Source organism: Gadus macrocephalus, chromosome 23, assembly GCF_031168955.1.
Source record: "Gadus macrocephalus chromosome 23, ASM3116895v1".
Lineage (NCBI taxonomy): Eukaryota > Metazoa > Chordata > Actinopteri > Gadiformes > Gadidae > Gadus > Gadus macrocephalus.
Window position 1 is genome coordinate 8,385,032 of NC_082404.1, and position 14,253 is coordinate 8,399,284.

General features: G+C 49.8%; 1 protein-coding gene across 5 annotated transcripts in view; it reads right to left on the reverse strand.

Moving 5' to 3' along the window:
* The window catches only part of smarcd3b (SWI/SNF related, matrix associated, actin dependent regulator of chromatin, subfamily d, member 3b), a 32,373-nt gene that overhangs the window by 6,091 nt on the left and 12,029 nt on the right, over positions 1 to 14,253 (reverse strand). For 2 of the 5 annotated variants that reach the window (XM_060044726.1, XM_060044724.1), the window contains exons 2-9: positions 12,001 to 12,188; positions 7,488 to 7,577; positions 5,588 to 5,630; positions 4,941 to 5,063; positions 4,207 to 4,332; positions 2,901 to 2,996; positions 765 to 866; positions 104 to 265 (exon numbers count right to left, since the gene is read on the reverse strand). In XM_060044726.1, the coding sequence (XP_059900709.1) occupies positions 104 to 265; positions 765 to 866; positions 2,901 to 2,996; positions 4,207 to 4,332; positions 4,941 to 5,063; positions 5,588 to 5,630; positions 7,488 to 7,577; positions 12,001 to 12,188 (930 nt within the window). The remainder of the gene's footprint in view (positions 1 to 103; positions 266 to 764; positions 867 to 2,900; positions 2,997 to 4,206; positions 4,333 to 4,940; positions 5,064 to 5,587; positions 5,631 to 7,487; positions 7,578 to 12,000; positions 12,189 to 14,253) is intronic. The other 3 variants (XM_060044725.1, XM_060044728.1, XM_060044727.1) reach the window with 3 other exon arrangements.

Sequence of the window (14,253 nt, forward strand, 5' to 3'; positions counted from 1 at the left end):
AGACACATCTGGTGTCTCCCTCTGGTCACTGTGTCTCTCGCAGTCAATTGCCGCAGAATAAACCCAAGAGTTAAACACGCTTAAAGAGAGCAGCAGGGTGTACCTGCTGGAAGTACTTGTCACAGTTGATGTACTCCTTGTCGTGGGAGTCCTGCAGCTTGTTGGTCTTGACGTACTGCCACAGTGCCTGGATGATGCAGGAGCGCGTCTGGGTGTGGATGCCCAGCAGCCGGGCCAGCCGGGGGTCCAGCTTGAACTGGGGGGGCTGCGGACAGGTGGGGAGATCCATCAACGACTGCAATGGTTCCTCGGTGGGTTTAGGTGTATGTGTATGCTATGTTCTATGGGGTTCTGTTGTTGTGGATGGGGGGGTTCATTTCTTGTGTTAAAGGCGCTTGGTCGTCTCTTTCAAAAGCACACACACCACACACACGCGCACACAACCTCACCACCGAAACCTCGCACACACCCTCACCCACGCGCACCCGTTGGTGCGCGTGGGTGAGGGTGTGTGCGAGGTTTCGGTGGTATGTAAGGTTGTGTGTGTTTGTATGTGTGTGTGTTTGTGTTTGTATGTGTGTGTGTGTGTGTGTGTGTTTGTTTGAGAGTGTGTGCAAGGTTTTGGTGGTATGTGAGGCCGCGTGTGCGTCTTTGTGTGTGTGTGAGAGTGTGTGCGAGGTGGTATGTGAGGTTGTGTGTGTGTGTGTGTGTGTGGGCCAGGCACCGAGTCTGCCTGGCTCTGGGTGCCTCTCTGGCGCCCTCACCTGGTAGTCCAGCATGAGCAGCAGGGTGCAGCGGACGCTCACGTCCCCCGGCCGCTTCACCTGGAAGCCGTCCGTCTCCTGGGTGGTGGCGGTGCGGTGCCACTGGGACCAACAGAGAGGGGTCGCGGGGGGTCAGAAGGTCACACAAGGTCAGAGGGTCACGACCCCACGGCACACTTCTGGCAGCAACCCAACCCCCGGCCCACTTATTTAGCATTTATTACATGTCGTCAAGGAGTGGGTCAGAGTCGGGGCTCATTGTGTTCAAGGATGACTATAGGTAGACTGAGGACGTTGGGGATCGAACCCGGTACCTTTCAGCTAAGATGTTACATATATGACCAGATATCATGCATGGTCTTCACCCACAGAACTGTAGTTAATGATAATCGATGGTACAACCGCGATTAACGGTGTTTACGGTAATGTTGGATACTGGAATAGTAGTTTAACGGTGTAGCTCGGGAATGCCGGGCATATCACATCTCTAGCGGTACGGGAACCGTCGTCTGGCTTCCATATCTACTGCTCCTACAGATCAAGATAACACAAGTTTTCCATTCGACTCACACAGATAAACGCACAAGCAGGCAAACACACACACACACTCACACACACACACACACACACACACACACACACACACACACACACACACACACACACACACACACACACACACACACACACACACACACACACACACACACACACACACACACACTCAGCGGAGAAACGTCTGAAAACCCAAAGTGTTTATCGAGTGACGGGCCTATATCAAGCTGTACAAACACGGCCAGCAGCAATGGGCCCTTTGTTTGAGTCTGGGTATTTAGATAAACCCAGCCCGGCCTGTACCACTCCAGTGCTGACGGCTCTCTAACGCTGGAGGACACGCTGGCTGGATTCCCAAAGGCAGTCTATCCCCATTTGCCTCGCGCTTCCTGCTAAATCTCCAGATGTTTTCCTCCGTCGCCGGGGTAACCGCTGCTCCAATTGTAATAATGGCTGAGACAGCTCGACACAAAGCTTTCTGACTGCGGAAGAAAGAGGGAACATATACGATCGACGCGGTCTGACTTACCGGCCCCTCGCCCCCCAAACCCCAATACTGTTCATCAAAAGCCTGGAGCATGAATCTCAACGCTGGCTCCTCCATGGTATAGAATAGCCTTTTCTTGTACCAAATAACGAGTCTCACTCGATTAATTGCCAGTCATACATCTATCCGTCATACATCTACGTGGACCAACCCACTTGATATGTCAGAAGAGGGCGATTTTTGGCTTGTAACGGCTAATCACACTCACACCTGGTGGTATAATACGTCACCTTTAAGCGTTAAGCGGAGGCCGAGGACTAAAGGAAAGCCCTGCAGTGTTTATTGCTCCCGCGGGGTGACAGGAGATCTGTTGGATTCTATATTTTAACTGCAGATAATGAAACGCTGTACGCCCTCTTGAGGACCCAAATCTTCAGACGTCCTGGGAACACAGAGACACGTGAGAAGGCAAGAAGGCTTTCCCAAGTTTGAGAACTTTGTTTCAAAACGGTCGCAAACGTCAGAGCAATAAGCTTGAGACAAAGTCTCGAGATGCGCTGTCGTAAACGGTCAGCAAATATGTATGACGATAAGTCGAAGGAATGTGTCTTCTCCAATGTGTTTAAATATACTGATACTATATGAGAAAGCACTCTGTCTCATATATTTAGTCAATATTTGCGCTCTAAAATGATTCAACAGGACAGGGGCACTCGTCCGGCCGTCAGACGAGCCAGCCGCGCCTTCTCTCCGTCCAGAGCATTCATCAGCAGACCCCAGACGATGAGGTCGTCTGGGATAGCAGGGGTTTTTCCCACGCGTTGGCGCAGGCCTAAGGGCCCTGCTAAACATGGCGCTGTGAGGCCTCTCCATGAACCCTAACCTAACCCTCTCTCCAGACCAGGGGTCCTGGAACCTCGTCATCTCAGGGCACCGGAAGACGATGTCAGCGTGTCCTCCGTGGGAGTCAACCCTGTCCTCCAACTCTCAACTCTCCGAGAGTTGTCGGGAGTGCTCCATGTGTCGTCTGGTGGCGACCCAACCGACTTTGAGTCCCGATTGGTCGTTGAGAATGGGGGAGGGCGGGGTCTCACCTCGACCAGGTGGTTGTCAGGTCCGTATAGGTCCTTGTCCAGCTCGATGACCAGACTCTTGAAGAACGACGAGAACTTCCTCTTCAACTTCCCTGGCTGGCGAACAGAGAGAGAAAGAGGTCAAAGTCAACTTTAACATAAATACATGTAGGCCCCTTGACATACACACACACACACACACACACACACACACACACACACACACACACACACACACACACACACACACACACACACACACACACACACACACACACACACACACACACACACACCCCCACACACACACACCCCCACACACACACACACACACACACACACACACACACACACACACACACACACACACACACACACACACACACACACACACACACACACACACACACACACACACACACACACACACACACGCAGACGGACACAGGATATGTGCCATAATCCACATGCCATGTGTTCCTCAAACAAAGACCCATGTGTGGAGGTCTTTAGGACCAAGCAGCAGAGACCACAGGCCAGGGTGAGATCACCAGCTACCAGCTCCACGTTCTCAGGCTCCATCAGGAATAATTGTGGTGCGGTAGATCCGGCAAGTTTCTAACCGCCATGGAAAGGAGGACCGCTGGAACGCTGAGAACACGAGAACCTAGCGTGTAGTTTAGCACAGAGACTAGCGTGTAGCCTAGTATGTAGCTTAGCGTGTATCTTGGCATGGAGTTTAAACATGGGCCATAGAATTCAGGGGATTATCAGAGTTCTGATCTTTTGACCTATTCCCGCAGTTATCTAAACAAACTCTCAAACGCTCATTACCAGTGACCTCTGTCTGAAGATACAACCTCCTGCTGGAATGTTATGCTAGCTCGTTATCTTGCACTACTTTGGAGTGTACGAGAATGTATTTTCTTGGTTCATTCTCTAAGAGTTATGGACTGAGATGAACGGCTCCAACAACACCATAAACTAAAGACCACTGGCTAGAATAAAGACCATGATCACTCATTTGTAACGGATAACTGATCCAAACAGTTTGAACAACGTGAACTGTATTTATCCTTTGCTCTGCTTGTTTGTGCTAGCATCATGTCGGCCAATGAGGGCACGGCCTGCCCTCCTTATGTCCCTGGAGGGAGTAGGGTTAGGGCGACTCCCCTCTGGGTCTGAGCGGTCCCCCTTTAGGTCCTCCTGAGGCTTTAGGATTAGGAGGTTCCCTAAGATTTGTCAAATCCTTTGAGACTATCACTGTGATGAAGGCCTGTACTAAAAAAGTTGACTTGAATATTGACCCAATCCCAGCCATACTCACGTCGTCCAGTAGCTTTCCCTCCACCCGCAGCTCCCATGATGCAATGCTGCCGTCGGAGTCGTCGGCGTCGGGTTTAGCTGGGTTGAAGGTGTTGGAGATGTATAGACGCAATTTCCGCTTCTGCTGCTGACACAATGGTACACACACACCACCACACACACACACACACACACACGCACACACACACACACACACGCACACGCACACGCACACGCACACACACACACACACACACATATATAAACACACACACACATAAACACAAATGCACAAACACACATAAACAGACACACACACAAACATAACACACATCAATACATAAACATGAATGAATATAAAAACACACATAAAAAGGACAAACAAACGACAAACAGATACGCACAAAACATGCACGCATACCCAGGCATACACACACACACACACGCACACAAACCACATACCAGCTTGAAACACAGTTCACAGTGTAAAACATTGAACGACAATGTACACGCATTCCTGCATTTTAACTGCTTACTGTTAAAAAGAAGGAGCAGGATGGAGGGAGATTTAAAGAGTAGGTAGAAGAGAGGATTTAGGAGGATGAGGAGGGGAGGAGCTGAGAAGAGGAGCAGCTAGCACTGAGGAAGAGGAGAAGTACATAGGAGTGAGGCGGAGAAGAGAGGAGAAGCATCTAGCAGTGAGAACGATGAGGAGCGAGGAGGAAGGAGTGTTGTGCGACGTGGGGATCCTCTTACCTTCATGGGTCTCTTCAGCGCCTCCTGGATGTCCACCCTCTTCCTCATGATGGTCTGGTCCAGCTTCCTCTCGAAGGCCAGCAGGTCCATGTAGGCCTGCGACTCCGGGACCAGCTCACGGATCTGGACGGGGGAGGGGGGGCAAACGGGACCCAGTCACGCTTATGGTTCACATCTAAAGCAGCAGTTTTAAAACAAATAAGTATTATACATGACAAACCCTATTTGTCTAGTTCCGATCAGCAGATCGCTTTATTAGACACTAGGTTGTGCAGCACTTCCATTACGTAATTTCCTCAACGATAGATTGCACGTTTTATCTCTTCTCCTATGTCATGTGATTTGGTACGCTGCCGGAAAACCTGTGATCAATAAAGGATCAATAAGGTATCGATCCATCTGCCCTTCACACAATCCCAGACAAACAGTGTCAGTGACTCCGTGTCATCAGAGCACCCGAGGGAATCTATTTGTTCTACATGGTTCACAGAACCCCGCATAGGATTGGTTCAGCTCTGCTGCTTCACCCTATCCTGAAGCCTTATCTACACCCCTTTATCTTGACCTTTGAAATACCTCAGACCGCTCCTATCTCCAAACCCTGACCACCACACACAGACAGAAGAACAAGGGTATCTGGGCCTCACCCTCTGTGGAAGAATCTTGTCCGCCATTTTCCTTCTCTTGGCACTGAGGAGAGAGTGGAAAAGGAAGGGAGATGAGAGGAGAGGAGTGAGGGGAGGGAGAGAGTTAGAGAAAGAGGAGATGGAAAGGAGATAGGACAGAGATAAGAGGAAATAAAGAGAGGTAAGAGAGGGAGATAAAGAGAAGAGAGAGGGAGATGGAGAGAGGAGGAGGAGGAGACGTGAGCAGGTTACTATGGTGACTGACAGACGAGAACCCAAGCCATCTGGGCGACATCCAGGTCCCAGCATCCTGGTGTGTGTGTGTGAGTTGAATTGAAGTGAGTGGCTGCAATATGCCAAAAAGTGCTAAAATCTGATTTGCACTAACACACAGGCACACGCACACGCACACACACACACACACACACACACACACACACACACACACGCACACTGTGGGGGTGTGTGGGGGTGATAGTATTGAATGTTTCTGTGTGTGTGTGTGTATGTGTGTGATAGTATTGAATGTGTCTGTGTTTGTGTGTGTGCATTAAATGTGTGTGTGTGTGTGTGTGTGTCTGTGTGTAGTGCTGAATGTTTGTGTGTGTGTGTGTGTGGGATAGTAAAGAACGTCGGTAGTAAGGTAATTAAGTCCCAGGTATTCAACATGAAGGGATTTGACCCACTTTCCCTCACTTACAAATCATAAGGCAGCATACTTACCAGTGCATCATGGGAAACAGTTTGGTGGTGAAATATGATGCTCAGTGTGGGAGGTCAATGCACATGTGAGTGAGTGAGTGAGTGAGTGAGTGAGTGAGTGAGTGAGTGAGTGAGTGAGTGAGTGAGCATCTGTGTGAGTATGTGAGTGTGCGAGCATGGGACATTGTATAAATGTGAGGGTGTGTGTGTGTTTGTGTATGTAAGAGCGTGTGTGTGCACGTGAGAGCGTGTGTGAGGGTGTGTGTATGTGAGAGCATTTGTGAGTGTTTGTGTGCGTTGATATGAGAGCGTGTGTGAGTCAGTGTCATCTTGTGTGTGTGTGAGTTCAGCCAGAGCAGAGACGGGAGCTGACAGCGGGATGAAGGTCTCCTACGGTCTACAGACCTCAGGGTCCTACAGATCTAAGAGTAGACCCCAGCTCATCCCAACATGATCCAGGCAGAGAGGAGAGGGGGGGGGGGGGGTCAGGGGTCATCCAGAGGTGGGGTCATGCAGGGGAGACTGCGGGTCTCTGCGACCCCCCGGAGCGAGGGGGAAGAGGTCCTCATCACAGAGGACCGGTGCAGTTGTGTGTGTGTGTGGGGGTCTGTCTTGGGCCAGGGTGGGTAGGGGGGGAGGGGGGGGGGGGGGGGGGGAGGAGGGGGGGTCTAGTGCAGCGTCACAAGAGAGACATTCCATGCTCCAGCGCAGTCCCATGCATGCAGCACTGCATGTGCTACAACTGAAAGCGTTTCACCAGGAGGGCGGGGTTAACCGAAGGGGGCGTGGCTAGGAGTTTCATTAAGGGGCGGAGTTAGACAAGGCGGAGGAGTGAGTTTGGGACGGGGTAAACTAGTGGTGGGTGGAGTCGGGGGCGTGGTTACAGAAAAAGGGGCAGGGTGTAAAAAAGGGGATGGATTTAAACTAAGAGGGGCCGAGACACACTGGGAGGCGGAGTTAAACTATGGGGTGGGGTTATCTTAGGGGGACGAGTTAAACAAGGGGATGGGTTAAAATAGGAGGAGGAGTTCAACTGGGGTTGGAGTTAAACTACAGTCGAGTTAAAACTAGAAGGTGGAGATAAACTAGTTGGCGGGGTTACACTAGTAGGTGGGGTTAAACTAGGTGGTGGAGTTAGACTAGGGCTTAAACGTGAAGGACTCGCACGACCAGAGTCAAGAGTGTTTCAGAACTGACATGCAGCAGAGGAAACGCCTACTTTGATCCGAGCGTGGGATCTGATTGGGGCTCTCTCATGTCCATCTGTCTTGCCGGCATCTCATTGGCTCCCGGGAATCCGACGGGCTTCCTGGGGAGCGGTGAGGATTTGAAGGCGTTTCAATTAGAAAGTCGCATCGACAAAAGTATGATGTCATAGCCCTGAGACAGACTCTGTTGATGTGTTCACGGGTGTGTGTGTGTGTGTGTGTGTGTGTGTGTGTGTGTGTGTGTGCCTGTGTTAGTGTGTGTATGTGTGTTGACGTTATTAAACAAGAGCAGGTTGTGCCGATGCAGACACGAAAGGAGGAAGAGGAGAAGGAGGAGGGGCCAGAATAAGATGAAGAGGGGAGAGAAGTTGGAAGAGGATGAAAGACAGAGCCAAAGGGAAAACGAGAGGAGGGAGGGAGGCAATTAGGAGAGAGGAGAGAGGAGGAAGTAGAGGACCACGGTGAGAGGAAGTGGAGAGAGAGGCGGAGGAAGAGGAGGAGGAGCGAAGGGGAGGATACCGAGGAGGAGGTAGAGGACCGAGGAGAGAGGAAGAGGTAAATGAAAGAGGAAGAAGAGAGAGAAGAGGAGGAGGAGGAGGGGCAAGGAGGAGAAGCCAGAGAAGGAGGTAGACGGAGGAGGTAGAGGAGAGAGGAGGAGGATGTTGGAGGAGGTAGAAGACAGAGCAGGAGGAGGAGGAGATAGACGACGAAGTAGAGAGAGGCGGAGGAGATACAGGCGAGACGAGGAGGAGGTAGAGGAGAGAGGAGGAGGAGGTAGAGGAGAGAGGAGGAGGAGGTACAGGAGAGAGGAGGTAGAGGAGAGAGGAGGAGGGGGTACAGGAGAGAGGAGGAGGAGGTAGAGGAGAGAGGAGGAGGGGGTAGAGGAGAGAGGAGGAGGAGGTACAGGAGAGAGGAGGAGGAGGTACAGGAGAGAGGAGGAGGAGGTAGAGGACAGTAGTAGGAGGGAGTACGTGGTGTGCGGTAACTGCAACTGATTCAGGGTCAGGCTGTTCAGACACACTGGCAAAAACACACTGATAGCCAGCACACACACACATACACACACACACACAAACACACAAGCACACACAGACACACACACACACACACACACACACACACACACACACACACACACACACACACACACACACACACACACACACACACACACACACACACACACACACACACACACAGAGTTTATACGCTTTCATTCAAATCTGCATTAGATATGTGTACACATGAAATATACATATAAATACAAAACCGATTAGACAAACACATTGCTTTTTTAACTAGAATCCGAGAACTCATTGTAGATCTGAAATGTAAACTGGCGTCTCCTTCTCCCCTCCGTTTCAGTCAAACTAATGTTCAAAACAATCTGACCAATCAGGGAGGCTGGTTGAGAATGTTGGGCTGAGCCAAAGTTTGGCTCCCACAGAGTAACAGCTTCAACATCCTGCCCGGAGGGGGGAGTCTCCACGGTGCTGGGCACCCAGGCCACAGCTAGCCTTAGAGCCTGGTTAGCTAGAGAACCAAACTCGTGGCCCGGCCTCTGTTCATCTTGAAGAAGAGAACGGCCCAAGGGAGGGGCATCAGCTAGTTATTGGTGGAGTTGACCGGCAGAGGGGCGGCCATAAACACAGACAGACCTCAAATATTATTTTTACAATAAAGACTACATCAGGGATTTTTCTTTCAGAATGAAATTCTCTGTTCCATGAAAAATCGCATTATCCTGGCGATAGGGAATTTAAAGCACAGGTGACAAGTAGCATTCAAGTCATTTCAGACCTGTCTTCAGTTAATTTCTCCCCAGAGAAGTTATCTCTCGAATCTATACGAATCGCAGCACTTTCAGCTCCTTGTTCACAATACAAGACAGCCAGGCAGGGGGGTGTTCTCTCTTCCAAATAATCCAGCAACATAACTATCCATTCCTGAAAATGAATCACCTACTTTAGGATCCTCCCCATCCTGGGAATATGCACGAATATTAATTGTTTTTAAAGGTCCCATGACATGCTATTTGATGTATTCTTTAATATAGGTATTAGTGGGCAACTAACACAGTATTCAAAGACGTTCCCGAAATTCAGCCGTGGTGCAGAGTTACAGCCACTCCGAGCCAGTCGCACATTAAGCTTCCCCCAAATGCGCTGTTTTGGCGTCTGTAGCTATAATGCAAATGAGGAGGAGCGAGGCGGGTCAAGGAGGAGGGTGGGGGTGTGGCCCTGAGCAGCTTGCAGCCACGGTACCATGTGCTCTGTTTACAGTGGATGTATCGCAATGGCGAGGCGCACACAGCCTTTAGCCGTGTTCTGTAAATATTCTAGAACACACGGTCTTGGAGCTCTATATCTAAATATTATCATATAGCCTGCATAGATATCTATATCATATAATATATATTATCACGGCCAAAAGCTGTGTGAGCCGATATTATGAATCTCAAATGACCGCGTTGGGTTCTCCGATGTTCCTGGTTCTTCCACGTCCACATCAATGTGAAGTAGACTGAACCGCGACCGCGAAGGAGGAGAAGGGGATTGTTGCCGGGCAGCGCTTAGGCACCTCCGCCTCCGGCGGTGGTCCCTCTGCGGGGCTCAATTGGGAGACATTCGCCGCCAACAATCCCTTTCTCCTCCATGTCGTGGTTCATGTTCTTGAGGGAGTCAAAGCCAAAGTTCCTTCCCCCCAATTCATTCTCAACCATGGCTCAGATAACCCTCCACTACGAGTCTCATTGTAGAAATACCAGAGACGAGAGTCCGACGTGTTATGCGCCATAACACCAAAAGCAGAACAGTTATCCAAATAACAAGGAAGTGTACAACACTTGCGTTACAGTCCTGGAGCTCTATATCTAAATAATATCATATAATACATAGATATCTATATCATATAATAAATATTATCAGGGCCAAAAGCTGTGTGCGCCTCCAGACGATATTATGAATCACAAACGACTTTGTCGGGTTCTGCGACGTCTCTGGTTCTTCCACTTTCACATCAATCTGAAGTAGACTGAACCGCGCGCTGCCTGCTGCCGGCTGCCCGCTGCCGGCTGCCCGCTGCCGGGCGATGGTGCCTCGCGGCAACCGGCGGCATGTCGCAGTTCATGTACTTCAGCGAGTCAAAGCCAAAGTTCTTTTCCCCCAATTCCTTCTCAACCATGGCTCAGATAACCCCCACTACAGTCTCGTTGTGGAAATACAAGACACGTCAAAGAACCGACAAGAAACACTTGCGTTACAGTGTGTGTATTCACACACACACATGTGGCGCTCGCACGGTCGTGTCTTATTGGCGGGCCAACGTCTCTGGGCGGGCCAGGCAGAGTAAGGGGAGGAGCTTAGATAATTTATGACGACATAAATAAAGACATTCCAAATCAGCGTGCTTGAGCCTTTTTTCAAAGGCGAGCAGAAGAGCTAGTGCTCATTTTACACCAAACGCAAGTTTTAGCCACTGGGGGACCATAGGCAGGCTAGGGGAACTCATATTTATGTTAGAAAACCTCATAAAGTGAGATTTTCATGTCATGGGACCTTTAAGTGTACGGTTTAACAATGTGACGGGCAGACACAACAGAAGTAATTCATCCTGCCCAGTGATAAACCACGGAACAGCGCATAGTCCATTGTAGATTTACAATGGTGGACCAAAGATGTAATCCACCCAACCACACTCCAGGATGTTCTGTTACCAACGATGTAATCCATGAAACTACAGAGGAAATTCTCTTAATAATGATTAAACTCGGATAGACATTCATTTTATTATTATTTAAAACGTTGTATGCAAAAGCATCCAACTAGGCCTGCGTTTCTGCTGAAGAAACACACAACTTCTGCAAGTGCAAGAGTTTCATTGACTTACATATTCAGTTTGACAATTATACAGTTTCTATGCCCCAAACTATCATTGTTACATCGGTCTTTAAACATCCACTGTCAGTCCCCCCTCTATCTTGAGTGAACACGTTTCCCAGTGAAACGGCCCATTCTAACTCATCCTCGTCTCTCTACACCTTATGTCATGCCTTTACACAGCATCCACGTTCGGAGAGGGTGTGTCTTTCTTCTTGCGAGGTTAGGCTCGCCCATGCTGGGTTGCTAGGGAAGAGCAGCCTTGGAAGTGGATCAGAGTTGGGAGTCCCGGCAGAAAAAAAACAACTCCTCTGCCCTGTTCATTAACCACTGCTTAACAAGACCATCAACTACACTGCACTGGTAGAGACAGAGAGAGCGACATAGCGACAAAGAGACAGGGAGAGAGACACACTAGTGGGCCCTGTAGTCACGCAATCAAAACCAGTTTACAAGGACGAATGAAACCACACTGCTGGGGTGGATGGCGAGACTAGCACACCCAGCATGGGTAGCACATGTGCAACGTGGACGACGGGATGCTAGGCTACACCGCTAGCATCACACACACGGATGGAGACGAGCTGGAGGAGGAGACATGGGAAGTGAGAAGCGGGGGAACAGGAAGTGGGAGTCTAGGACGTACTTCCGGGTGCGGTTCTGGACGGCCTGCTGCTGGACCTGCTGGGAGGGGGCGGGTCTCTTGCGGCTGGCCTCGATGACGGGGGTGGGCAGGCCCGGCCGCACCGCAGGGCTGGCTCCGTACGGGGGCCCGGGCGGGCCCATGGGCGCCCCCTGGTGGGGCATCCTGGCTCCTGACGGCATGCCGGGACGCTGGGGGGAGAGAGGAAGAGAGGTTATTGCACAGAGCCTGGAGGGGAAACAAGAACCGGCGAGGTGAGGGGTGGCACCTTGTTTCCTGTTTCTCAACTGAAGAAAGCCCGCGCCCTCGAGTGGACAACGCTTTCAGAAAGGGGGGTTTGAGAAGCATAGTTCTACAGTGGCCGTCTACACTGCCACTGGTCGACTCCGCCGTCGGTGTGTGAATGTGTGCATGAATGGGTGCATGTCAGGCAATATTGTAAAGCGCTTTGGATAAAAGCGCTACATAAATGAAGTCCATTTACACTGGGTTGCTATGAAACCTTGAGTGATACTTTGTTTAAGTGCACTACTGCCGGCCGAGCTTGTGTTTCCTCATCACACACTGGCTGATCCCTGGCCCAAGTCACAAGATCGTTTGATACAAACATGAAGTGAAATAAAGTGGAACGGCTCTCGTTCATCAGGATTTGAGCTCGACTGCCATCAGCGTCTGACTTCGGATTAGGAATCAGAGGTCCTATTTGTGAGACGAGTGTTGTATTTGTTGTATTTACGGTCGAAACAGAGGTCGGTCTCTGGAGAAACGCTACGGATCGCTTTGATTCTTCTGAACGTTTCTCGATAGCAGCCGCCCTACAAGGGAACCAGGTCCCCCGAACCGTTCCCCGGCAGTACACTGTTTAAACACACACAATGACACACACACACACACACACACACACACACACACACACACACACACGTATGTAGCGTGAGGCGGTAGTACAGCTGTGCACGTCATTCTAATGCCAACAGCTGCCTAAGGACACCAAAGCCCGCCTCCACCTCTAAGCCCCGCCCCTCTACGACAGGAGACCTGAGCTTCTTGTCACACAGATGTCCTTTGTCTTCACAGCCTGCAATAAACTATTCTCACACACACACACACACACACACACACACACACACACACACACACACACACACACACACACACACACACACACACACACACACACACACACACACATACACGCACACACACACACACAGTCTATATAAACGACAAATATAACACACAATAAACCTGTTCTTTTTCACAACCAGCACATCATATATCAAACACAAAAACACAGTCTATACACATCACTCATCAAATTAACAAACATAACATCACACAGATATACGCTGTGTGTGTGTGTGTGTGTGTGTGTGTGTGTGTGTGTGTGTGTGTGTGTGTGTGTGTGTGTATATCGTAATGCACACACACTGCTCTGAGTATTTGTGTAGCACACACACACACACACTACTCATAATAACAGAGGCATAACGCCCCACACTTCCATTGATTAAAGTACAGAACAGTCCGGCACCATTATTATAATCCAGACAGACTTTGAAGATCAGTGTTTGTGTGTTTTTAACGACAGTTATAAATATTCTGCTAGAAGACGCGGGGGTGGTATGTTGTGTCGCTCTCTCTCTCTCTCTCCCTATCTGTCTCTGTAGCTCTCTCCCTCCCTCTCTATCCCTCTCATTTAAAATAGACCCCTCACTCTGCTGCTGGGGCACAGTTTACAGTCAGCTACGTAATGCCTCCACGGTTCCAGTTTCAGAGACACGGACGGCCGATTGCTCCGGGTTTGGCAAGGTCTAAGGCCTGCAAACACACAAATATACTGTATAAATACATACATTCACGGATCATGTTTTACTAGAAAGAAATGCAGCCACTGATTCTATGTATTCCAGAACGTGTGCAGGTTGTAGTTCTACAGAGACATGAGATAAAGGCTTGGAGAGAAATGCCTAACCTGTCTACACATACTCATATTCACTGCTGAGTCACACACACACAAGTATACACACAAGAACACCCAGACGTGTGCAGCCTGCCACACGACACACACACACACACACACACACACACACACACACACACACACACACACACACACACACACACACACACACACACACACACACACACACACACACACGACATGATCAGTCAGATTTGCTCTTTAGACTGTAAATAAACATAACCCTATTACATAGATAGACAAACAGACCAATTATGAGAGAAAGAGGGGAT